The following is a 27440-nucleotide window of genomic DNA, read 5'->3' on the forward strand; positions in this document are numbered from 1 at the left end:
ATCATAGGTAAAGACCTTGATTAAGGTTTCTGTTTTCTGTTTCAGTTTTTTGCTTGCCTATCACATTGCTGTTTATCAAGCTTATTTCAATATGCAATCACTAATCAACTTGAAACTTTGATATAATGGTTGTATGTCATTTCAATTTGTGTACTTAATCTTCAAACTTAATATATGAGAGTAAACTTTAGCATTGTTCTTGTTTTGAAACTCAATTTTATTATATTTTTAAATTTTCCATAAGTTAATAAATTATTTTAATAAAATTTCTAAGTACTCCCCGCCTCCTATTTAAAAAAAATATCTGTGCCACTATTGGTACCCATCTCCCTAAGTGCCCCTGTCTCCATGCAACTGTGGAATACCTTGATCCTTTTGAAGAAGCATCTAGAAGAAGGGGCGTGAAGATCATCTAAACTTCAGCAAGTTAGGAGAAGATCTTTAACCTTAAATTAGGTTCCCAAGGAAGGAGATTCGACATTGTCAAAGACTTTTTAAACAAATTTCCAAAAATCCCTTTCCCTGCCTCATTAGCACCCAAGAGAGGGGAATCCTATGGTCAAGGGAATATTCAAAGTTGGAAAATTCCTCTTCCATGTCTAATTTGCACCCAAGCTAGAGAGAGCAATGAAAAATACAAAAAAAGTTAAGTGATGGGAAAATCCTTAAACCTCCTCAAGATGTGTACACACAAGTAGAAAAACATGGTGAATGCAAAAAATGGATAAGTGTGAAAGTTTCCCCGCTCCAAGGCCCATGAGTGCCCATGAGCACTATTTGTCCTAAGTAAAGGAATTTTCTCATCTAAACAATCCCTCACCATGGCAAAAAGTGCGTCCATGAGTGCTAATCCCTAGTTGCCAAGGATTTTAACAAAAACTGAAGAAATCCTTCCACATGCTCGATTCATGCTCAAGGGAGGGAATTTGTTGGTTGAAAGGAATCCTTCCAAGTAAGCAAAATTTATCTCCATGCCTCAAGTGCATCTAGAAGTGCAAATCCTACACATTCAAGGAAATTTACAAAATGGCAAAACCTCCTCCCTATCTCATTTAAGCTCAAGGAAGAAATTGAAAGGAATGGATGAAATTTGGCTGAGTATGGGAGCTCCTTCTCTAGATCTCAAATGTGCCCGTGGAAGAGAAGTGGCGAAAGAACGTAAAATTAATGTTCCTAAGGAGATATTTTGATGATATAGGTCATCTTGACAAGTTAGAGGATGAAAGACATCAATGTAAGAAAAATCTAGGATGAAGAAATCCAGTGTAATGACCCTTACTATAAAGGCCACTGAAACCCTCAAACTGGACTTAGGAATTTTGTCAAACAGTTGGCATGTAACCGAATAAGGCTGCAATATTACTAATTGTTGTACAACGAAACCTCAATATATGATGCCAATAATGTATGAACAACAATTTCAGATTATAACACTACCAATCTAAGAGATAGATGACAATATGAAACTCAAATATGAAGTCCAATGCAATTTTGATTTTATGACAGCAAATAGAACTGATTACAATGAGAGACTGTCACAACTATGCACTTCTAATACATCAAGCTCTTGACAATGCAATGTTATGACATGAACAATAACCCAGTTCAGATTTGGAATGCAAATGACGAAACTTTTACAACAGTTATTAATGATTGGAAATAACTATTTATGCAATGACAGTGCTGACTGTTCTAATCCATAACATGCAATATTTTGGCAATCAAAACTTCAGTTTGTGCACCAGGAATAGCTCCAATTTTGCCGGATATGAATGCTGAATTAATGCCACACGAAGACTTCACAATTTGCCCCAAACCGACTCACAAAATTGCTGTTGCTGCCCAACTGACAGGGCCGTACAAGTACGGCCTGGTACGGCTGCTAGATAAAAATATTGCAGCGTTTTTTGTCACTCCAAAAGCAATAAATCTGGGCGCCTAGGGTTGCTGAATAACCCCCTAAAATATGAGATTCATCCGTCAAACCAATTAGGAGTTATGAGCAAAAATGTGGGTCCAAACCCTGGACTGGCAGTCTGAAAATAATGCACAACTGTGTCTTCAAACCCTGTTAATCAATCCACAAATGCTAGGGCACAACTGAATCCCTTATTCCAACCAAAGTAAACCCTTATAACTAAATCTCAATGAAGTCCAAATGAGATGGCTGAATTACCAACTCCTCAAATGCAACAATTCAGGTGATCTTTCACACCCTCAAAGTCGCCAATCCAAGGGAGTGATTCGTTCTCAAAGATCAAATAATAATTTGTAGACCCCAAAAGACTACAAATTTGCTCCACAATGGAAGAAGTAGAAGAAATCTCAAATCCAAGCATGTCCAAAATGAGAGGCCCAGCCCTCTATTTATTCACTTTTCTAAGAAGTTGCTAGAACTTCTAGAAACATCCTTTATAAAATCTCATTATAATGCACTTTTTCTAGAACTTCTAGAAACATCCTTTATAAAATCTCATTATAATGCACTTTTTCTAGAACTTCTAGAAACATCCTTTATAAAATCTCATTATAATGCACTTTTTATAATAAAGTAATTTTATAAAATAAAAAGTGCAACTCAACTTAAAATTATAACATGTAGGCCCCAATAACACATAATAATAAAATATAACCTCTTAACACTTCTTCAAGAGCAAGATATGACCATTTGATCCGCAGAATTGACTCTCTCTCCACACCATTTGCCTACGAGAGTCTGGAATAGGCAAAATCCATGATCAATGTCATGTCGAACTAAAGAGGGGACATTACATCCAATCTAAAGAAGCATACAAACACATGAGAAATCTTGTTCAAGGCATTCAGATTCCAAAACTCCATTTGCAAACAATCCAATTTAAGGCATTCAAGGTTCAAGTCCTCAAAGATATAAAATCAAGTATAAATGTAGAAAGAAGAGTGTAACATTTTGAATTTCCTTTTGAAATCCAAGACCATAGTCAGACAATTACCTGTGAGAAATTATAGAATGAAAAAATCGTTGACAAGGGAGTCCAATCCATTTCGAGAAGCTGAATTTCCAAGCAAGTACATGGAAGGAAGAAAATGATCAAGGAGAGAGTTTGTGAAGAGTTAATAAAGAATAGAAGCAAGAAAATGGTCAAGGAGAGAGTTTCAAAAGAGTTAATCAAAGTTAGGACCTTGGTTAGAAAATGTAGTCAAAAAATATTGCCCATGATGAGTTACCAATTTTATATGGCAACCGGCATGCTGACAAGGTGCCCAATCATCTATATTGACCAGTCAAAGGTATTCAAGTTGATACATTTAGATTCGTTACATTTAGAGAATGGAATCATGCATAGGCAATTTTGGGTGGAAGGGCATTTAATGCCCATTGAGAATCTTGTCTCATAAATGGTTGATTTGATCTGCTCTCGTGAGTGACCTTTGTTCTCATTGGTCCATGTGGATGAACTACTTTATGAGACATAAGCTATTCTTAGCAAAACCCTAAGTAGGGTTCCATCTTGTAATCATGGTCCTTGATCTCAAGTCAATCTTGGCCATCCACTTGTGGGAGCTCTATAAAAGGCCACGCCTTCTCATTTGTAATGGATAGATAGATAGATAGCTCATAGTTAGCTCATTAGAAGTAAAGAGTTCTTTCTTCTTAGAGTAGAAGCAGGATAGGAGAAGGAGAAGAGGTTGTAAGACATGGAGAAATAAAAATTTGATTTCATGGAAGATATAGTATGTTCGTGTTCATTTCAACATGTTGCATAGTGTTCTTCCAATTTCTCAATTGTTAGATAAAGTGCTTTGATTTCAATGGAGAATGTAATGGTGTTTGATGAATTTTCATGGCTCATGCTTTTTGCATCTTATTGATTATAAGTTGCAATGTAAGATATGGATGCTTAACATTGATCATTAAATGTGCATTTTTTTTCTTATGACAGTGTACATTATGATATGAAAAATCTCTGTATTACCCTTAGAAGATTGAACCATTTCATGCAGAATTATAGTTGATCGTGGCAAATCAGAACTTGGTTAGCTTGGAATTCGTTCATTGGAGCACTATCCTTTGATGTCATTGTCATTAGGAATAGACTAGATTTCTTTCATCCTTTCCCCTTTTTACCTTCAGTAAATTTCAGTTGTGTCGTTCAAAGAAGCAGCACACAAGATTGCAATATCGGATGAAGTTCCAGCCAACATTGCAGAGAGGTGAAGAACAATTCAAATGCAAGTGTCTCATTGTTACCAACATATCACAATGACCATTGAGCTTATCCACATGTCAAGAAATGACAGAAAAGAACCTTGGAGTCTCTTGTATGATCTTTCACAACCTTATTATACATGGGATTTCGCTCAAGAGAGGATAAGGTACCTTGGTATTTTATTCTATGTTGGCGTGGTCATAAAATACCCATTAAGAAGTCCTTGAAAAGTAGGTAAGGCAAGTGTGGAATGCTTTTCATTGGGCATCTTGTTTGGGGTGAGCAACATGAAATTTAAAAGTGATAGGATTATTATGTGCTAATGAATGATCACATTAATGACCGTTATTGTCGTGGCTGTTTCTATTGTTGCCTCCATTGTCACCCACGATATTCTCAAATGCCCAAGGAGTCCAAACAATTGAAAACGAGTTTTCAATAATTTTACCACTACATACTGCAAATGATTCTGCAAATTGCTTAGCAAATTCTGGAGTAATAGTAGTGGAAGTCTCTTGGGGAAACATAGGCACTAAATGGGATGTACTAGATGGAGACTTGACTAGAGTAGGTTCTTTAACACACTTTTCCAAATCAGGCTCAATGTTCTTTTCTTGATGTTGGTCTTTTTTCTATTTTTGAATTTTCTGTTTCGAGCTACTTGATACATCCTTTTTCACAAATCTACCTCAACTATCTCTATTGTGGTTCATGCACCTATAGGATCTATAATAGTGCAAACGAAGGTTAATCACCTAGGCAAGGTTGACAATTGCACAGACATCCGCCTTGGCGCATTCGTCCTAGCTTAACTCATTACAATTTCAGGGCTTTAACATGTTTCCCAGGCAACAATGCTAAAATGTTGGGACAAAATTGTGGTTCAAAGTTATTTTTATAAATATCTTGAAATTAGCCTTCTAGAGATCTTGTATTGGTTTCCTCAGTTCGTTTATAGATCTAAATCTGGTAATCATAGCTTTTAAAAAGTGTTCTGACTGTGTACCTAAGGGCTGAGAGAAGTGAGTTGAAGTGGGGACGGAATGCAGTCCGTCACTCCAGAGTCCAAAATGACTTAATTCAACTTTTTTTCTGTTGCGACAGGAAGTTCAGTGTGATATTCATAGTGCAACAAGAACAGAGCAGTAAATGAACTGCAGAAATATTTGTCTGTCTTATACTAAAGACAACGATTGCATTCAATAGTGATTTGATTGCACCAATGAAATGATTGCTTGTATAATAAATTAACCACATTAACCGATTATCAAAGCTCTCAGAACTACAAGGAAATCAAATTATGAACTAGTCACACTTTGGAACTTAGTACACACAGCATGCAATAAATCACGCAACATACAAGTTTGAACTAATAAAAAAACAACCATCTCACGGAGTGTCCCAAGAGTGGGCCTTTCTTCTGGTTCACAAGGTGAGTCAATAGAAATCGATCACACTAATCCAATATCACAAACATCAGTCTTGATTCATTTCACTTTGTCCAGAAAAAGATACCACATTACTCTTGCATACTAACCCATAGTATATATATACTGAAATCTCATTAAAGTATAGCTAGAAAAGGTTTTCAGACTCTTATGACTTATAGCCAACAAACTGACTATCAATAGTCTTAGCTTGGCTGCAGGCCACAAGTTCAAAACATCTTGACAGTATGAAAGCAGTTTCAAAACATAATGCAGAAAGTAGGAGCTGTTCTGTAGTACATCCAACTTGTCCTTTGCTTCCCCTATCTCATGATCTTCAAGGATTGCCTTTAACATGGCCTGGTCTTGTCACAAGCCATTCAGATTGGATTAATTTCTCATCTGTTAGGCACTTTGAAGTATTTTCTCATTCTTCAAAACATATTAAATATTTCTCCATTCTCATAACAATTAAAGGGAAGAAAACTTAGGAATGGGTAATAAGATATTAAAATTAAACAAAAAGGTCATAGGATTTGGATATGTTTTTCACCCCTCAGAGAGCTGCTGGAAAGGCCTTCTTAGAAAGAGAACAACATACTTGCAGGGAGATGCTCAAATCAATGATGACCACTTGGGTTTTCATCAAGTCTCCATTAAGCCATATTTTCAGCTTTTCAATTTGACAAGAGTTTGTAGTCTGCCCTTTTGGGTTGTCAATTTACAATTCAGGGCAAAAGTATATTCAACTAGAGATAATATTATTAAAATGTTATAATGTTTCTTTAATGGTCATCTTAGTTAGTCTTTAGTTTATTTCATAGTTTCTATTTCTATCATTAGTTCACAATTGTTTCTTTTAGAAACATCGACTTTGTAAATCTTCATAAGGAGCTTTCATCATCTCTGTTTAATACAACTACAACAACATCGATTTAACATAGCAAATATTCAGTCTTAAATAACCTGTATTGATTTGCATACTTGGCAGTCTCAGCTTTTTCATAATCAATATCCTAATCAGAATGGTAAATTATAGGCATAAAATGTCATTGCTCCTGTCAACACCAAAGAGACTGAGAGCATAATTATATTAAGTTGGAATTGATTGCAACTCTCGAATTTTCTTGGTAGGCTGTTGCTCAACAGGACAGTTATTAGTATTTACAATGTTTAATTCATCATCGATTGAATTAATAACATTTACATCATGAGTAGATAATCACAACGAGCTTCCATACCAATATGCAACAATATTTGTAATGCTGAGCTTATTATTAATTGAATCAGCAACAATTGCATCAAGAGCAATATCAACTTTTGCATCAAGAGTAGATGAGCTATCATCAAAAATGGTATATGGGACTGTCGTATAGGATTTTGACAAAATGTGAGCCTCAGTTTGCCATTCAGAATGATTTCCATCCAAAATGAATATGGCTTGATTTGTTAGGTGATTCTCTGACATAACATTGTTTTGTATGATGTGGGTGTTGACCACATGATAGACAAGATGCAGATTAAAGCAATCACTGGAGTTATTATTTTGATTTCTCCTGTGACAACATGTTCGGAGTTGTTGGGTTTTAGTGCAAGTTGATTTTGATTGACATGCCCACTCGTCAATCACATGGCTGACCAACAAGTGAATGTTCAACTTGACTATTGTTTTGAATACCTTCAGACACATATTTGATATGTTTTGAATAATTTGGTGTATGAAATTTCACATCAGTATACTTTGATGATGTTTTCTGGGTTTTATTGTTCCCAGATACACACTATAGGTGGAGATTCAACAATGGGAGGACAGGACTATCAGTTACTGTATCCTTGATGGGATTTGACAGTACACTTTTTGATTTAGAACCAACGTCATTGTTTTGTGAACAGGAGGGGGATAAACACTTTTGTTAAATGACTTTCTATTTTGCAATATTGTTATCTGACAAAGGAGGGGGATTAATGCTTATCTTCGTCATGGACTTTTGTCGTCACTAGCCTTTTGAGTTGAATTGCTGGAGGAAGGAATGGTGACATCTTTCTTCTTTGCAACATTGTTATGTGACGTACGAGGGGGATTAACACTTCATTAAGTTATGAACTTTTTGTCATTACTAGCCTTTTGAGTTGAATTGCCTGAGGAAGGAACATCATTGTTAACAACATCTTGCCCCTTTGTTGAAGAATTGAGTTTTTGAGCATGTAAGCGATTTTCCCTATTGCTTTCTTGTTGCAACATCTTGTATTGAATGCAAAGCATGGTAGTGGCAGAGGTATTTGTGAGCCACAATTGGGGAATAGGTATGGAGTTAGAAAGCTAGAGAAACTCACACATATAGAGCCATTGGTGGTAGGAGTTGTGGCAGCATTTCAACTGCAAATATTGCATTGCAGTTGGCACAACATGAATGGTGCATTTTAGTGGGCTGTGAAACATAGGCCTATTTGCCTCAAATCATTTGATAAGGCAATAGGGTTGCAACTGGTAGGTATTGTCATACTTGTCATACATGAAATGAGTGATAATGCTAATCTTCCTAACGATTTGATCTCCCAAAAGCATGAGCTTGTATTTGGCAATAGGTGATATAATTAACTAGTTGTATTCTTTTTTTACTTCTCAACATATGTAACGATTTATTCACCCCATCATTAATTTGGCAATGTCAAATAGTTAATTTATGGTGTGATACACATTTTTGCAATAAGCATTAATCTAAGTCAAATATTAGCTCATTCGGAGTATCTGCAATGACCTAGATCTTGAACAAATGATTTCAAGATACCAAATTCTTCTGTCTGCAAATAAGTATTAGGAAGTGAAGGGTATTGTTGGTTTACCTGAGGATCGCTGCAAATGTAATTGCATTGTTGTTAAAGTATATATTTTCCAATGGCAGTGATATCACTCTTATTTATATTAAGAAAGAGACATGGAGAGACATGTCTCCTCATGAGACATGTCTATCCATTATTATCTTATTAATATAATAATAAATGATTATTTAATAATATAATATCTCTTTTATATATATATATATATATATATATATATATATATATATATCTGCACTTTAGTCTCATTGTTTATCCAACTGAAGCTACCAAACATCAACACTCCCTCTTAGCTAGGGAGGATAAACACATGACCATATATTACCTCAATGTAATATAAATATTTTGGGAGTAATGGCCTCCAGAATGTCAACTCATTTGACATTTGACATTCACCATGTACTTTTTGAGCAATGGCCTCCCGAATGTTGAGTTGCACGATATTCACCAAAATTGTGAGTAATGGCCTCTTGAATGTCAACTCATTTGATATTTACCAAGTACTCTGTGTAATGGCCTCCTGAACATTAATATGCATAACATTCACCATGTACTCAAAATGTTCATAAGGTATGTGCACGCACATTCTCATAATGCTTACCATATAAACATCCACCATGAAAAGTATAATCTATCATGATCTTCATAGACATCGTAAGATATCTATCATAATAGAAAACTAAGTTATCGTAAGGTCATCACCTTTCAATAACTTCTATAAATAAAAGTGATAATCATTTGCAAGTCATCACTTCGTCATGATGTACACAGGGGGTAGGCCCATTAAAATCCCATAGTCATGAGGTATGAAGCTACAATTTATTGATCACTGAAGAATCCATCTTAACATGATTTACTCCCTTTGACTCAATATGTCCGAGATCACCGAAGGTTGATTGAATCATGTCCTCTATCTACTCTCTCTCTTTCAAGGTTGCCTATAATGAAATTTCAGGCTCCTTCAAAATCTCAATCTCCCTCTTCCTTCAAAAGCATACTCAGAGGAAACAATCAAGGCAAATAAAGTTCTTATCTATATAACATAATCCTTTCAAATTTATAGTTAGAAATCAATCACCATTTTAAAGATTCCATAATGTAATCTTAATATATATATATATATATATATATATCCATCACTTATCAAATAGATTATTTTAAAAATCCTTACATACCTTCGTTGGGTATGTGGGGCTGACTGTTTGAGTATTGGCTAGGGCCCACTCTTCTTACTTTAGTCGTACTTCTTTATTGCAGGCACCTTAATAATTGTACCCATATTACACGGAATCGGTTATTGGTTTGTATCGTTGCTTCCCTTGACACAAAGTCTGACGACCCGTAGTTGATCAATCAAAGCCCGTGCTTTCAATCCATTTGAAATATGACTTGTCTTGATCACCTATAGATTATGCGATTTCTTCAAACATTGTGTAACCTTTGTTATTATTTGTAATGTTATAAAGGGAATAGTTAATAAATTTGCGTTGCCACCTTTGACGGTGTGAGACTTCCATGTATTATGCTTTGGCCATACAGGTTTCTAGAGGACTTCATCCCGATTCTCACTGTCGTAAACATGATAGAGACTTCCGGAAAATTTATTCTTGTTGATGAAATACATGTGCCAACCCCTTCTAGTGATTATGGGTGCCGTTTCAGGCCCTATGCATTTTCAAGAACCTCATGTTTTCCCATCAAATGCATTTGTTCCAATTTAATTCGACTTGGTCACCATGTTAATGTGTGTCCTCTCGACTTGGTTACTCAACATGTTGGCATGCCACCAATGTTGCCTGAATTGACTCCAATTTGGTTTAAAACCTGCATGCGATTTGGCTTAATCCCTGGGTTGTTAACTGCCCAATATAAGATTGTTTGTCGAAGAATAGTCACAAATCTGTCAGTGTCGGTAACACAAAGCCAACGTTCTCGATCCATATCCGTAGAATACTGGTAATTTTAATTTAAACATTAGCATTGCCAACTGTTAAAGTTATTATTCTTTGAATGTGGTCCACCACCATGTGACCCTGAAAGTATGTCATATTTTCTATCAATGAGTCTTATTCTTTCACATTTGCAGCCTTGCTCTGATACCATGTTGGTTTACCTGAGGATCGTTGCAAATGTAATTGCATTGTTGTTAAAGTATATGTTTTCCAATGGCAGCGATATCACTCTTATTTTTATTAAGGAAGAGACATGGAGAGACATGTCTCCTCATGAGACATGTCTATCCATTATTATCTAATTAATATAATAATAAATGATTATAGATATATATCTCTGCACTTTAGTCTCATTGTTTATCCAACTAAAGCTACCAAACATCAGCAAGTATAAGGTCTATAGAATACCAAATTGAAGGTATTGACTCAAAAATCTTTCTACAAGGAACAACTATAGGTAATAGTGGACAACCTACATGAAACTAAAATCTTCTGATTGCATCAAGTAAAGCGTAGTTTGCAGACTTGGATATGCTTTACAATGTACTTCTAAGTCTTTTTATGCACTTCTAAAGGTGCACCAACTTTAGGCATGTTATGATTTCCATACTGTCTATCGATGTTGACAACTTCAATTTTCTTTTTTCAGCAAGCTTAGCTTTCTTCCCTCATAAGGTTTTAGCAGTTTAGCATACTGGTTGGCATGAAGTGGAAATGCATGAAACTTCTTCCTAGATAAACTCTAAGATATTTGAACTTGCAGCCAAAGTAAATATCAGGTTCTAGCATCATTCCTGGTCCTGTGAACCCCCATCCCTCACCATAATTGAACATGAGTGGTGGAGACCTAACCATTATCCCTTGATCTCACAGGGAAGGATTTAGCATTTTTTTCCCTATAATATGTATCTGAAATACGGTACTTTTAATCAATGTTTTAGTTTTGTTTTTGAGCAGTTTATCTCTCATTGACAAATATTTATTTAATTGATGAAGATATTTTATCTTATACATTTCTAGCAGTTGAGGTGCCTTGTTGAATTAGACGCATTACAGACATCATACACCATTACAATCTTATGAGAACAAGTAAACCGACAAAATTACAAAAAGAATAAGCAGTCTTAATGCAAGCTGGATTTCAAGTTGTGAAGCACATCCAAGTCATCGAGAACTGGGCAAGCAGGTAACTTATTCAGTTTGAGATACATGCATTTAGACTGGCTTAAGTGTGCTGGGTTATATAGAATGAAATGAATAACTACAACAGACATTTACTTGGAGCGAGATACTATAAGGAAACTATATCTCTAAAGCGGTTCCTGCTGATGGGGTAAAAAATGGCATGCTATTGTTGAGTTGTATAAAATTGAAAACTAAGCAAAGTAATTTAGGAGAATGGTAGTTGAAATTATGGGATTGATACCTTGCAAAGGGTGACAGAAGCCTCTTTCAAATGAGATGGCCCTTATGATTTGGGCTGGCTTGTGATGATAACATAATGGATGCCAGGTCCAGCAAGAAGATCTAATTAAAAAGGATTGGGCATCAAAAAGATGGTTAGTGTCCGACAGATGGATGAGATTCATTTATTTTGTCACTCATCTTGCAGCTCTTGTGCAATTAGATCAATTTGCAATTCCTTGCTTTACCTTCTTTAAATCTAGTTGGCAACTATCACTTACTGGAAATTGGCTTTTACTTATATTCAAACTCAACAGGCAGACATAGGTTGTGTAGGTAAGTTTATATATTGCGTCCTCAACACAAAGAGTCAGATGCATTTCCTTTTCTTTTTCTTATCATTAGTGCAAAGAAAACTTAATATTATTGGCCGTATCCTGCAGGTCTAGAAGATATTATTTATGAATTGCATGAGAGAATGATTTATATTAGTATTGCAATATTTGTTGATTTTTTGGCAAAAGACTTGCAAGAATATTATATCTAATGCTTGACAAAACTCTTATTAACATTTTTTCTTTTGAACAGAGGGAGATTAGACTCGAGCAAAACAGAAATAAATCCTTCTTTAGTTGAAGACTTTTCATTCTCGTATGTGACACAGAAACAGTTTGAGCTTGCTGGAATTTCAAGTTCATCTGTGCAGATCCTGCAGCATAGGATCAGATAATGATATACATCTATAAGCATTTGTATTCTGATTAGATTTCAACAAAAAGACGTTTTAAATATTTTGTTTCATAAAAAATAAATGATGCGTCAAAAGGCCAGTCATCTAATTTCAATTAAAGTGAGGGCTTAATAACGTGTCTTTTTGCAGTGTCAAAGGTGCATTGGATTTTCAATATTTATTTGTGGTTATATGGATTTTCTATATTTATTTCTACATTTTTAAAATTGCATTACCTTCGATATTATTGTTTGTGGATTTAATTTGTGATAGTTTTCACATCAACATTTTGGATCACACTACATGAAATGTTGATAAATATGAAAGGTTGATGCCAAAAACTATCAGGCAATTGGATTAACAATATGGATTGCAAAAATTTAATATTGCTAATTGCACATTGAATGTCCCACAAAAGATGCCCTTACAATTCAAAAAAGTAAAGCAACATGTCAAAAGTTTCACTGAACAAGTTTACAAGGTTATTTTCACAAATGCTTTGCAGTTTCCTGTACACTTTTGACTAACAAATATGAGAAATCTTGCTATAAGAATTGCTTTGAAATTTCAATTTAGTATTTTTGCCCATAGAGAGTCGCAAGTTCATTTGCGATGGAAAATTCTTTAAAGAAATTTGTTGGATTGTGAACAGGGCCCATATTTTTTATGGTGACTGATACAATATGTTAGCTCCTTGTAGAGTTAAATAAACCTTTTGTTTCCTCTTTCATTTTACCCTCTCTTTTACAATTAAATTTTATTTGGGAAATAAAATATTTGATAAAAAACAGTTTAGGGAAGATATTTCTTTAATTAATTTAATAGTTAAAATAATAATTTCAGAGGGAATTAAGATAGAAAAATAATGTATTATTAATTTGTAATTAATAAAAATAGATTGGACATGATATAAATATGTTTAAATATTTAAGATAACATTAAAAAATAAATTTTGTAGCATTTAAATTCTAATTAACACTTCTTAATTGTACTAATGTATTTATTTTAAACACAATTTTTTTTTTTAACTGCGAATATTTTATTTTATTTTAGACTAAAAATAATGCGTAGTTTGTAGCATTTAAATATTAAGCAATCTTTCTTGATTAAGCAGTCGTGGAGAAAGTATTTTTTACTTTTGTATTTATTGTAGAACACAATTTTTCTATTGTTTGGTGATCCTTATGAAAGGAATGGAAACTAAAACCAAAAAGAGATGCGACCACACAATGGAGACAATGCTCAAGACTTATGCAAAAACTTGAGATGGGAAAACCATGGTGATTCATCTTGCTAGGATTTATTCTTCTAATCTAATGTCATAGTTAAAGTGTCTACAAATTTTGAAAGCATCTACCCCAAGGAATCACCAAATCCTTAGTTAAAGCAACAACCTTTTCAAATCACAATTCAATAACCTCAACACCAAGTCGACATTTCTAAAGCACCAACTCTAGGAATGTAACAATTACAAATTATCACTAATTTCATCTTCATAAGCACCATACTTTACAACAATAGAAATATATTAACAAACTCTTAGAGTTTGAACACCATCTTTAGATATTATGTGAAATGATGTACTTAACAACAAAGACTTGCAAGCAAAACGTCTTCAAATAGGATGGTGTCAATTGTCTCAATAGTATCATGCAAATTAAACTATAAATTGATGAGGTTATATCAGTGGAGATGAGATGTGTATTTAAGTTTCTTGAGAGTGTATTGTCAGAATAATCAACAAATTAAGATTGCAAATTGCCTTTGTTATACGTGATTTGAATGAATTACCAATCACAACATTGTAATGTAAACTAACTTTCTTCTTTATGATAATATTAAACCTTCAAATCTTCATATAGGGAAATATCACCTTAAAGCTCTATGATAATTACCTTAAAGCTTTATGACAATATCATATCTTTAGGTCTCAATTTTTGTCTTAATAATTCTCAGTTAATAATGCCTTCTTTAATTTGAAATAGAACTCTTAACAAATACTCATTGTATTCACAACATACAATCCTCTTTTTGTTCTCCACACATATCAAAATGAATCTATTATTTGTTGCATATTTTTCTCTACATTTAGTTACATTCCTTGCATCGTTATATAATTTCCCTAGAAATTTGGGTGGGTTAGATTATATTTGTTTAGTTTCAAGTTCCTAGGGCAGTTGCAAGCTATGTCTTTCACAACCAAAATCTTTATTACAAACTTGTATCGATAAGGATACAATGATACTTGTATCTTCTATATTTAAACAATGATAGAATCAAGGAATCTTTAGCTTAAGTGTGGATAGGTGGTAGTTGGCAATTTCCACAAACATCAATCAATTCATAGCAAATACCACTCTTATAACAAATATGTAGAAAATAGTAGAACTAGTCTAAAAAAATGAATTTGGATTATCATCAATCTAATAGTTATCATTTGTCAATTTTTTGAGAAACACATAACATTAAACTTGAATAGGCTTATTCAACACAAACTGAACTTCAAGTATTGCCCCAAATGAGACCATGCAAATTGACACTTTACACAACAAAGAACGACTTCAAAAGTGATATTCTTGCTTCTTGTATTCCATCGTTTCATTTTCCATTTGAATTAAAATCTCGGCCAATATTATCCAAATTTTAAAAGCATAATGTTTACATATATGAAACACAATTTTTTTTCAAAATTCTTTAGATTGTTGTATTCGATCCATACTAAATTTTATATCTTGATTGACATTGATGAAAATTGTCTACTAATTTTTCCCTTTGTCTTTGAGAAGAAAAAATTTAATATCATCACCTTCTGTAACAATACTCTCAATTCTAGCTGCATCAATGCAAACTTCAACACAAGTTCCAACATAACCTATCAAACATCAATCTACAAACCACAAATTGAAATATCCAAAAAACTTTGATAATCCTTGCAATAATATCAAAGCATATGCAACAACATCAAATACAAAAGATTAAAAAAGAAACATTTTGCACTTGGTCCACTTTGACACCAACACCAAATGAAAACGATAACAAATTCAACAATTAAATAACTCCCTAACTAGATGTTGGTATGTGCATATAAGTAGACCAATGAAGCTAACAGTCCAAGCTTCCATCTATGTTGAAGACAACTTTCTATTAGCATGAATGCTAATAGTATTCTTATGTGGGAGTATGTTAATAGTGTTGGAGATATGTTTTAGTAGTTGTGTGTTGCATTCATGATAGAGTTTGTCATTGATGTCAACATGTTGATTATTCTATGAAGATTGGCAGAGCTTTAGACAAAGTTTGGCTTCACACAATTTGAGGATTGAAGATCATCTTGTGCACATGTGGGATTATGTTCTAGAGTATGTCTAGATGCTATAACTAAGAGTTCATATGGAAATATGAAGACTGGACAAAGATATAAAGGATTTGGTGAAGACAACTTTCAAACGTCATTTCTGAAAAATGGGCACTGATGTTTGGATTTTATCTCCTAACAAAGATGGAATCTAGTTGAGTGAACTTAGACAGAGGTTGAAGACATGATGAAGATGATTTTGTTAAACACGCATAATCAGATTATTAGCAAGTATGAAGTTATGAAGTTTGTGAGCTGACATAGTACTTGTAATTGGACAAAGTTGCAATGTTGTATTGTAACGTAAACTGTAATATCTTAAGTTGGTCCTATATTATTATTGTAAATTGGGAAAGCATCAAGACCAACTCAATAATTCATTCTAGGACTTGGTATAAAGGAAAGCTCATTTCCTTGTAGATAGGCATCCACTAGAGATAATATGATATTGTGTATTGTGCGAGCTTGAATATGAATATCTTATGGACTAGAGCAGAGATTGGTGCAGTTAAGGCACAATAAGCTTAAAAGGAACTGTGTTAGCATGAATGCTAATGCTATGGGGAGTGTTGTAGAACATTGATATGATGTATTCATGATTGTGTTTGTCATTGATGATAACATAGCAATAAGTTTGTAAAGACTGACAGAGTAGCAAACTATGATTTTTGTATTAAGAACAATATATTACTTATTTGTTAATGCGCAATTTCCAACGCATACAATTTCCAACGCATACTATAGTATGTCTTTGTTACAAGGATAAGTGCACAAAACCTAATTTGACAGTTCACGGAAGATATGACTGATCTACAGAGAACCGTATGAAAACAAAGTATTAGGAAAGCAATTCCTATTGTGTGATTGCTCCAGTTCATACAAACGAAGTGAAAGGTTGCGCAGTTAACTAGAGACAGTATACTGGCCTTTGATGACATCAGAGAGTGTGCATGTATAGAAGTCGCATGTGTGAAAGTTTGTTTATAACTGCGAGCCGACAACATTAATTAAATGTGCATTCATTTAATTAACGTATTATAATTAAGTGGGAAGCCAACTCAAGGATTTATTATTGAGCATGGGATAAAGGAAAGATGTTTTTCGTGTTCAACATATAGAGAGCAGATAAGACTTGCGAATTATTGAGCAATAGAGCGCTGCAGAAGTAGAGTGATTTACCAATGCCTATAAGTGACCTTAAGGGTTATTGTTACTGAGTACAGAGTTCCAGATCTGATTGCATGGTTTGAAGGAGAAGAAGTTTGACGTACTGGACAGAGGAAGAAATAAAAGCTTGTTTCACATCTATTATTTTGAAAGGAATAGTACCGAGGTCAATTGGACAGTGGGTTCATTGATTTGATCCTGAAGCTATTTGAACAGTGGGTTTTGTTGTCATCCACAACTCCTAATAGGGATTCAAAGTCTCTTAACGGGGACTCTTTATACTAAATGTTGTAATAGACTCCTAACAGGGACTCTTTGTACTAAATGTTGTAATAGACTCCTAACAGGGTCCATCCTCTAACAAGGAATATTTATATTAGTACATCATCTTGTGGGCATCATTCCCACTGGGGTTTTCCCTCTGATCAAGGGTTTCCCTAGTCAACATATCTGGTGTAATTGTTTATGTGCATATTTATGGTTGTTGTTTACTTTGGTTGAATGGTTAAGTTTGTTTAAAGAGGATAAATGTTTTAATTGTTGAATAATTGCTTCCCCTACCCCCCCTCCACCCGCCCCCACCCTCTTAGTTATCTTGGTGGGCTATTGTTATTCATTTAATTAATGTATTGTAATTAAGTGGGAAGCAGCCTCAAGGATTTATTATTGAGCATGTTATAAAGGAAAGATGTTTTCCTTGTTCAACATATAGAGAGCAGATAAGACTTGCAAATTATTAAGCAACAGAGTCTTACAGGAGTAGAGTGACTTACTAGTGCGTGTAAGTGGGCTCGAGGGTTATTGTTACTGAGTATAGAGTTCCAAATCTGATTGCATGGTCTAAAGGAGAAAAGTTTGATGTACTGGACAAAGGAAGAAGTAAAAGCTCGTTTCACATTTATTATTCTGAAAGGAATAGTATTGAGGTCAATTGGACAGTGGGTTCATTGATCTGATCATGAAGCTATTTGAATAGTGGGTTTAGTTATCTTCCACAACTCCTAATAGGGTTGGAATCTCCTAACAGGGACTCTTTGTACTAGATGTTGTAATAGACTCCTAACAGGGTCTGTCCTCTAACAAGAAATATTTATATTAGTACAACATCTTGTGGGCATCATTCCCACTGGGGTTTTCCCTTTGATCAAGGGTTTCCCTAGTCAACATATCTGATGTAATTGTTTATGTGCATCTTTATGGTTGCTATTTACTTTGGTTGAATGGTTAAGTTTGTTTAAAGAGGATAAATGTTTTAATTGTTGAATAAATGATTCACCCCCACCCCCCCTCTTAGTTATCTTCGTGGACTATTGTTATTCATTTAATTAACGTATTATAATTAAGTGGGAAGCCAACTCAAGGATTTATTATTGAGCATGGTATAAAGGAAAGATGTTGTTCATGTTCAGCATATAGAGAGCAGATAAGACTTGCGAATTATTGAGTAGCAGAGTGCTACATAAGCAGAGTGACTTACCAATGCATGTAAGTGACCTTAAAGGTTATTGTTACTGAGTACACAGTTTCAGATCTGATTGCATGGTTTGAAGGAGAAAAAGTTTGATGTACTAGATAGAGGAAGAAGTAAAAGCTTGTTTCACATGTATTATTCTGAATGGAATAGTATCGAGGTCAATTGGACAGTGGATTCATTGATATGATCTTGAAGTTGTTTGAACAATGGGTTTAACTATCTTCCACAACTCTTAACAGGGTTGGAATCTCCTAATAGGAATTCAAAGTCTCCTAACAAGGGCTCTTTGTACTAAATATTGTAATAGACTCCTAATAGGGTCCATCCTCTAACAAGGAATATTTATATTAGTACATCATCTTGTGGGCATCATTCCCACTGGGGTTTTCCCTTTGATCAAGTGTTTCCCTAGTCAACATATCTGGTGTAATTGTTTATGTGCATCTTTATGGTTGCTGTTTACTTTGATTGAATGATTAAGTTTTTTTAAAGAGGATAAATGTTTTAATTGTTGAATAACTAATTCAAACCCCCCCACCCCCCTCAGTTATCTTGGTGGACTATTGTTATTCATTTAATTAACATATTATAATTAAGTGGGAAGTTGACTCAAGGATTTATTATTAAGTATGGTATAAAGGAAAAATGTTTTTCATGTTCAACATGTAGAGAGCAGATAAGACTTCCGAATTATTGAGCAATAGAGCACTACAAAAGTAGAGTGACTTACCAATGCATGTAAGTGACCTTAAGGGTTATTGTACGTGACCTTAAGGGTTAGACCTTAATGTGTGTCAATTATCTTGGTACCTACTCAATAATTCATTCTAGGACTTGGTATAAAGGAAAGGTCATTTCCTTGTAGATAGGCATCCACTACAGATAATATGATATTGTGTATTGTGCGAGCTTGAATGTGAATATCTTTTGGACTAGAGCACAGATTGGTGCAGTTAAGGCACAATAAGCTTAAAAAGGAACTATATTTGGTAAGAGAAGTTGTTGTTGGACTTTTTTTGATGTGCACTTGTATTATTTAGTGAGGATAAAATTGAAGCTGTTTGGACAGTGGGTCCATCTATCTTCCTTACAACTCCTAATAGGGTTGGAATCTCCTAATAGGGACTCATATGCACTAATTGCATTTCATTGAATCCCAATAGGGTCCATTCTTTCACAAGGAACATTTATATTAGTACATAATCTTGTGGGTACCATCCCCACCAGGGTTTTCCCTTTGATCAAAGAATTCCCTAGTTAACAAATTTGGTGTTATTGTGTATGGCTATCTTTCTATGGTTGTTGCATCTACTGTCTACATATTTTAGAATTGATAATGATATTGTGATTTGTATTAATTGCATAAGTGACTCAACCTCACCCCCTCAGTTATCTTGGTGGACTTTTCTTTCTAACAATTGGTATAAGAGCATTAGGTACTTGAAGAAAACTCTTAACAACTTAAGATCTATGACACATTTCAGGAAGGAAAGTCCAACGTTTAATAGAGTTAACTATGATAGTTGGAAGGAAAAGATGAAGACACATCTATTATGCATGGGTCTAAGTTACTGATTGATTATTGCAAGTAAAAAGGATGTAATTGAAGACAACAAGCTTGAGGGTTTCGACGAAACTCAGAAAGACAAGTTCATGTACAATATGCTTGCTAGAGAAGCATTATTATCAGCTCTTCCTGAAATTGAATTTAGTCAGGTAAAATCTTTAAGACTTGCTCATGAATTTTGGAAAGCTTTGCAAAGTACATTTGAGGTGATAAACATGCTTAGAAGGTTGGATTGCATAAATAGATATGCTTATTTCAAGATGCTAAGATGATGGAAGATTAATCTATAAAAAGTTACTTTGGTAGAATAACAGAGATTGTTACTGGAATTAAGACTTGTGGTGGAGAGAAATCAGAAGATGAAGTTGCATGTAGAATTGAAGACTTTGAGACCTTCATACAAACATACATCACAAATGATTGAACATGATATTCCTTGTACATCTGATTTTACAAGAGAGACTCTTCTTGGGAGATTATAGTCAATAGAAATGTGGATGAAACAAAGTGGAGAATTGCCTAGAATTGAAATTTCTTTAAGTACACTGAGTATCAAACCTATGTTAACAAGGAGTGCTAGTACAAGTGGAGATTTTGCTAGTAGTAGTCAAACAAGAGTGGATGAAGACAAGAAGATTGAAAAAAGACTTGCCCTACTTATGAAGAGAGAGCCTAAAGGTACAAAAATCTTTAAGTGATGGACTTGTAATGAATATAGCCATTCTTCTTCTAAATGTCCTAAGAGAGTAAGAAAGTTTAGAAAGCCCTATATATCAAGAATGGCTACAAATTGCCTTTTTTATGACGAGGAAGAATTTAATGCTAAACTAGAAGATATATTGAGTGAAAGTGACAATGAAATGGGATTTGTTGCTATTAAGGAAGAAAGCCTTGAAAAAAAGTTATAGAAGGAAAAATGTTAGTATCAAAAGTTGAAAAGAAGAAATATCTGACTGGATTATAGATAGTGGGTGTTCCCATCACATGATTGAAGATATGAATGCATTTGTTGAATTCAAAAGCTATGATTTTAGGAGTAGTTAGAGTTGGAAATAATACAAATTGTCATATAAAAGGAAATGATTTATTACACTTGATGGAAAAACTACCATTGATGATGTTTATATTGTGGATGGATTGAAACATAATCTTTTGAGTGTTGGACAACTAGTTGACAAGGGATATCCGTTGCAATTTATAAGGAAGACTTGCATTATCAAAGACAAAAATGACACATTTATTAGTATGGGTACAAGGATGAGAGGTAATGTATTTTAATTGATTCCTACTAAGATGACATGTTTAGCTACAAAGGTGGATAACAATTGGTTATAGCATAAGAGATTTTGTTTTATTGACTTTGATAACATTGTGAAGGTTGACACTACATTTGTAGTTAAAGAATTTTCTAATATTGTGAAAACTATTAAGATGGTATATACGAAATGTGTAATGGAAAAATAGAAGAAAAGTCATTTCTAAGGAAGACATTTACTACAACAAATTTGGAGATTGTGCACATAGATTTGAGTGGTCTTACAAAGACTAGAGCATTCTACGGTGAAAGATATTTAATGATTCTTGTTGATGATTTCACTAGAATAATGTGGGTCAAATTTCTTAGAGAAAAATCTAAAGATTTTGAGAAATTCAAGATATTCAAGAGTAGAGTTGAGAATGAATTTGGTTTTAAGATTAGATGTTTGAGATCTAATAGAAGAGGATAGTTTACTTCAAATGATTTTAACAATTTTTGTGTACATAATGGTATAAAGAGACAATTTTTAACTTTAAGACACTTGAACAGAATGGGATAACAACAAGGAGAAACAAAATAGTAACAAAGGTAGCAAGAGCAATGATGCTTGAAAAAAATCTATTATAAATCTTTTGGAGAGAAGCAGTAAATACATTAGTATACACTATGAATAAAGTACATTAGTATACATTGTGAATAAATATATTAGTATACACAGTGAAGATTTAACGTGGTCCACCCAATCCCTGGGCTATGTCCACCAACATAAAGTCCAATATTATTATTATCCAGTGATTACAATCCGCAATCCCTTATAACTCAATACGGCCACAAGAAGCTACAATATCACTATTGCATTATGAAATCCCTAACCCTAAGGCTCTTTTATACAAGCTTTTGTTGCTTACTAAATTAGGGTTAGAATAAGTCATTCAATAGGAAAAATAGTAGCTGATGCATTTTATAATATAAGGTCATTTTTGGCTTTAGGCTTGACCCCACCCTGTATTGTGATAGGGAGGGCACCTAGGACGCTGCTTCAGGACACTGCAGGGGTGCTGCCCCTTGACCCTGTCTTGGGGGCACTACCCCCAAACCCCCTTAGAAATAATATGGGGAGAAAACCACGCCGAATAAACCTCTGAGTCTGATTAGGCTCCACAGACAAATCAAATAAGATACTAGTAAAATATCTTATGAACTTTGGTTTGGACATACACCTATTAAATATTTTAGAATATTTGGAAGAAAATGTTACATTAAAAAAGATGATGATGTTGTAAATTTTAATTCAAGAAGTGATGAAGGTATGTTCCTTGGATATTCATTGAAAAACATATAGATTAACAGTAACAGATTTCCACAATCCATTTGTAAAGTACTGAGTTTTCTGGATTAGATTGTGTTTGTTTATTTCATCAACGTTTCGGATCACACTACATGATCCATCATCAGGATGAGAAAGTGCAGGGTAGTAAGATATAGATGTTGTTAATGGGCCCTAGGTCTACTAGTGAAGTTGAATGGCTCACAAAGAACCCACCAGGGATCAAGTCTTGTTGAGTGCAAGGCTCCGACATCATAAGGGATGAGGTTGGGATCATGTCTTGGGTGATTTTGATGTTGTGGATGCCCCTTGGTCCTTGGCTCTAAGCCAAAGAGGTTTCAGACACAAGTGTGCCAATATCGGGTTCCTAAATTATCTTCATGGTGGCCTTTGCTGGTTGGTAGCTTGCAGGATTTGTAGCTCATTAGGTTTCCTCATAGGTCTAAACCTCCATTAAAAAAAAAAAAAAAAAATAGATGTTTTAACCAAAGAACTAATGTCTATTGTTGAGAATGCTAATGTGAGAGTTGATGAAAAGTTTAGAATTCAGGAAAGGATACTTGATTATAATTTTGATGATGTGGCTAATCCAATACCTAATAGAGAGAATGTTGAGAAGTGATTTGAAAACTAAAATTTGGACGGAAGAACAGAGAGAAGAACCCAGTTCTAAACCTAGAGCATAGATCAGAGTTAAAGTAGTGACACCTAACATAAATTTGGTAAAAAATCACCCATTGGACAAATCATTAGAAGAAAAGACAAAGGAGTTATGACAAGAAATATGATACAAGAAGAACTATGTTTGATTGCTCAAGTTGAACCTAAGAATGTTGATGACGCTTGCAAAATGATTATTGGATTAAAGCTAATAAAGAAGGACTAGAGTAGATTGAGGAGAACAAAACATGGGAATTGGTTCCTAGACCTAATGATAGAATGTTGTTGGAACTAAATGGATATTTAGACACAAGATGAATGAACAAGGTGAAGTTGTAAGAAACAAAGAAAGATTGGTATGTAAAGGTTATTCTCAACAAGAAAAAATTGACTTTGAAGAAATGTTTGCACCTATTGCTAGATTAGAAGCAGTAAGAATGTTTTTGACTTATGCAACTAACAAGAACTTTAAAGTTTATCAAATGGATCTCAAATTAGCTTTTCTAAATGGAGAACTTGAAGAAGAGGTATACATTGAGGAACGATATGGTTTTCCTTTGACAGATGAAGATGATATGGTTTGTAGATTGAAAAAGGCATTGTATGGACTAAAACAAGCAACTAGAGCTTGGTATGCAAGATTGGACAAATAGTTGATGAATTTGGGAACTGTGAAAGGTAATGCTGATAGTAACTTCTATCTAAGAAAATATGATAAATGATTACTATTGTAGTATTTGTGGATGAAATTCTATTTGAAAGAAATGATGAAGCAAGGTATTTTTAGAAGAAATAATTTGAAATGAGTATGATTGATGAGATGAAGTACTTCTAGGATTGTAGATTGTACAAAAAAAATGGTATTTCTATATCACAAGATAAGTATCTTTAAGATTTATTGAAGAGATTTGGTTTGGAATGTTGTAAACATGTTGGAACACCTATGGTAACTAGATGTAAATTGTCTAGCAAAGATGATTCCCCTACTATTGAGCAAACAAAATATAGATCTATGATTGGTGGATTGCAGTATTTGACACACACTGGACCTGATATAGCTAGTGCAGTTGTAATTGTGGCAAGATTTCAAGAAGATCCTAAAGAGACACAAATTAATTTTTACATATTTGAAGAACACACTTGGTTATGGATTATGGTATGACAGATCAAATGATTTCACTCTATTTGCATACACTAATGCAGATTAGATAGGAAGTGTAAATGATAGAAATAACACCAGTGGTGGAACATATTTCTTGGGAGAAAGATTAGTTTTTTGGCTGACTAAGAAACAAGATTGTATTTCACATAGTACGGTAGAAGTAGAGTGTGTAGTGGTAGAAAAAAATTGTAATTAGATTATTTGGATGAAGCAAATGATGTAAGAAATTGGGATTGAGTTTACAGAGCTTGTTATCATACATTGTGATAACACAAGTAAAATGAGTATGTCAAAGAATCTAGTATTACATTCAAAGAGAAATCATACATCTATTAAGTATAACTTATTGAGAGAAAAAGTTGTAGAGAAGAGATCAGATTGGAGTATGTTAGCATAAAGGAGTAGATAAGAGATATATTTACAAAAGCTTTGGCGAAGGACACATTTGAGTACTTGAGAGGTATGCTTGGGGTTATGCCCCAACCTACTTTTGAGTAGGTGATGCAGAAATTGCGTCAACCTAGTGGTAATAGAGCACTATTTCTTCTATGGGAGAGTATCCATGTCTGAGCTAAGTCTTGAAGGAATCTTGATACTGGTATTTAACCTTGTCTTTGGACAATTCAGTTTATTGCAGCTCATACTTAGAGAATTGACATAATGATACCTTTGTCATTGATGTTAATGGGGAGAGTAACACATGAAAATATATTTTGATATGTATGTTTGGGGAGAGTAATTTAATGTCCCCAATTTTTGATGTAATGATTTAATTTAATTAATTAATTAACTCGTCCCAGAATTTAAAATATTAAAATAAAAGGACCTCTAATTAGTTACTTTAATTAATTTATATGGGGCCCAAGTTAATATTTGTATTTGTGGTTCTGATTGATTTAATATATCTCAGACCTATTTTTAGTTTAGTTTCTATTAGTAAGTTTTACCGTCGGCTATCATGTACACCCTCGAAAAGGTTTTCCCCGACAGGTATTTAAGCACAGCTTGTAGGTAGTTGTAGGTATACATTTTCGATTACTTTCTATGTACTATGTTGGAGTTCTCTATTGTTCGCCATTTCAGAAGTGAAAGACCTTCCCTATTTGGTTTGTCCAATTTTGGTGAGATTCAATCCTCACCCTATTCTGTCTCCTATAACACTTCGCTCGGATTTGGCAAATTGGAGCACCATCTATCTGTGAATATTAATTGAATATACCTGTGTTCAATTCTCATAATTTGGATTTCATCTTGTTCATGGCTGTATTGTTCATGATTGTATTGTAATAACACTATACGACCCATCCTGCATGACCCATCTCGTATGACCCATCCTACACGACCCATCTTGTATGACCCATCTCGTATGGCCCATCTTGTATGACCTACATATATCATACAACCTACACACATATATTGTACAACCCTTCATATCTCTATCGTAGGGCTTTATTGACATTGCTCCATACTTGGTTACTTTACCTTCATCGTATGACCATCTTGGCCTACTATACGACCCTCTAACACCATGACATTTGGTTTCCCTTACCGTACATCTAACCTCATCAATTCCATATGGTCCTTCCTAATTGCTTCTTGTAGCCACCATACAGTAGTTCTATCGCTATGTAATATCATTCCTAGCGAATAATTGATAGTTCTATGTAGGGTTGTAAATTTAAGAATGGCTTGTAGGTAGTCATAAGTATGCATTTTGGATTATTTTCTACGTGATTTGAATTCATATTGGAGTTCTCTATTGTTTACGATTTTAGAAGTGAAAGACCTTCCCTATTTGGTTTGTTCAATTTTGGCAGGATTCAACCCTCACCCTATTATGTCACCTGTAACACTTTGCTCAGATCTGGAAATTTGGAGCACCATTTATTTGTGAATATTAATTGAATATACTTGTGTTCAATTCTCATTATTTGGATTTCATCATGTTCATGGTTGTATTGTATTAATAATGTACGACCCATCTTGTACAGACCATCCTGAACAGCCCATCCCGTATGACCAATCCTGCACGACCCATCCTCTACATCCCATCCTATACAGCTTGCATAAGTTATCATACAACCTTCATAACTTACTGTACTACCTACATACATATATTGTACAACCCTTCATATCTCTATCATATAGATTCATTGTAATTTCTCTGTACTTGGTTTCTTTACCTTCACTATACAACCATCTTGGCCTATTGTACGACCCTCTAGAACCATGATATTTGGTTTCCCTTATTGTACATCTAACCTCATTTCCTAATTGCTTCCAGTAGCTATCATACAATAGTTCCATTGCCATCAGACACAAGTGTATGATCATTCCTAGTGAATAATTGATAGTTCCATGGAGGGTTGTGATAGAAGGGAATCAGGATCTTATCGTGGTATCAAAGCTGGTGATTCTACCAAATTGTTGGGAGAATAGAGAGCTTTGAATTGGATTACACCATGGCTCAGTTTCTATCCGAATAAAGGCCACATCTATTAGTCAAACACTCCAAGAATACTTTTGCGTGCCAACTGTTGGATGGTTAAGTGTAGGATGACATATACAAGGTGGTTGGTGATGTCATTTATCACAAAGACATAATCTACTTGGTACCTAAATTGAAGATGAGGGAATGGATTCTAGAGGAAGATATCAACACAAATATTGTCAAAACAACACCCAATTATCATCTTGATTAAAATTTGGGTTCTGTCAATGGTCCAAGGTTTCATCGATGGTTGTTCAACTTCCTAGAGATGCCATGGAAAATTCCTTGTAGAAGCAACCACAGTGGGTTGAATATGGAGTTTACCCTTCAGTTGTGCCTAAGTCGTGCATGATTGCAATGTTTTCGTGTGAAGTGCTTCCTCATAAAAATAATAGAATCTACATGTGTTATCAAGTTCCTTAGGATATCGATGATTAA

General features: G+C 34.2%; 1 protein-coding gene across 2 annotated transcripts in view; it reads left to right on the top strand.

The window, feature by feature from the left end:
• LOC149575774 (Cox19 family protein (CHCH motif)) overlaps positions 1-12768 on the top strand; it is a 28997-nt gene extending 16229 nt beyond the window's left edge. Inside the window, exon 3 of one of the 2 annotated variants that reach the window (XM_089815563.1) lies at positions 11431-11586. In XM_089815563.1, the coding sequence (XP_089671689.1) occupies positions 11431-11490 (60 nt within the window). In that variant the 3' untranslated portion in view covers positions 11491-11586. Of the gene's footprint in view, positions 1-11430; positions 11587-12399 lie in introns of those variants that run through there. The other variant, XM_089815564.1, reaches the window with a different exon arrangement.
• Positions 12769-27440: the final 14672 nt, after the last annotated feature.

Source organism: Cupressus sempervirens, chromosome 2 (genome assembly GCF_028749045.1).
Source record: "Cupressus sempervirens isolate cs-2001-9-10 chromosome 2, ASM2874904v1, whole genome shotgun sequence".
In the NCBI taxonomy this organism is placed as follows: Eukaryota; Viridiplantae; Streptophyta; class Pinopsida; order Cupressales; family Cupressaceae; genus Cupressus; species Cupressus sempervirens.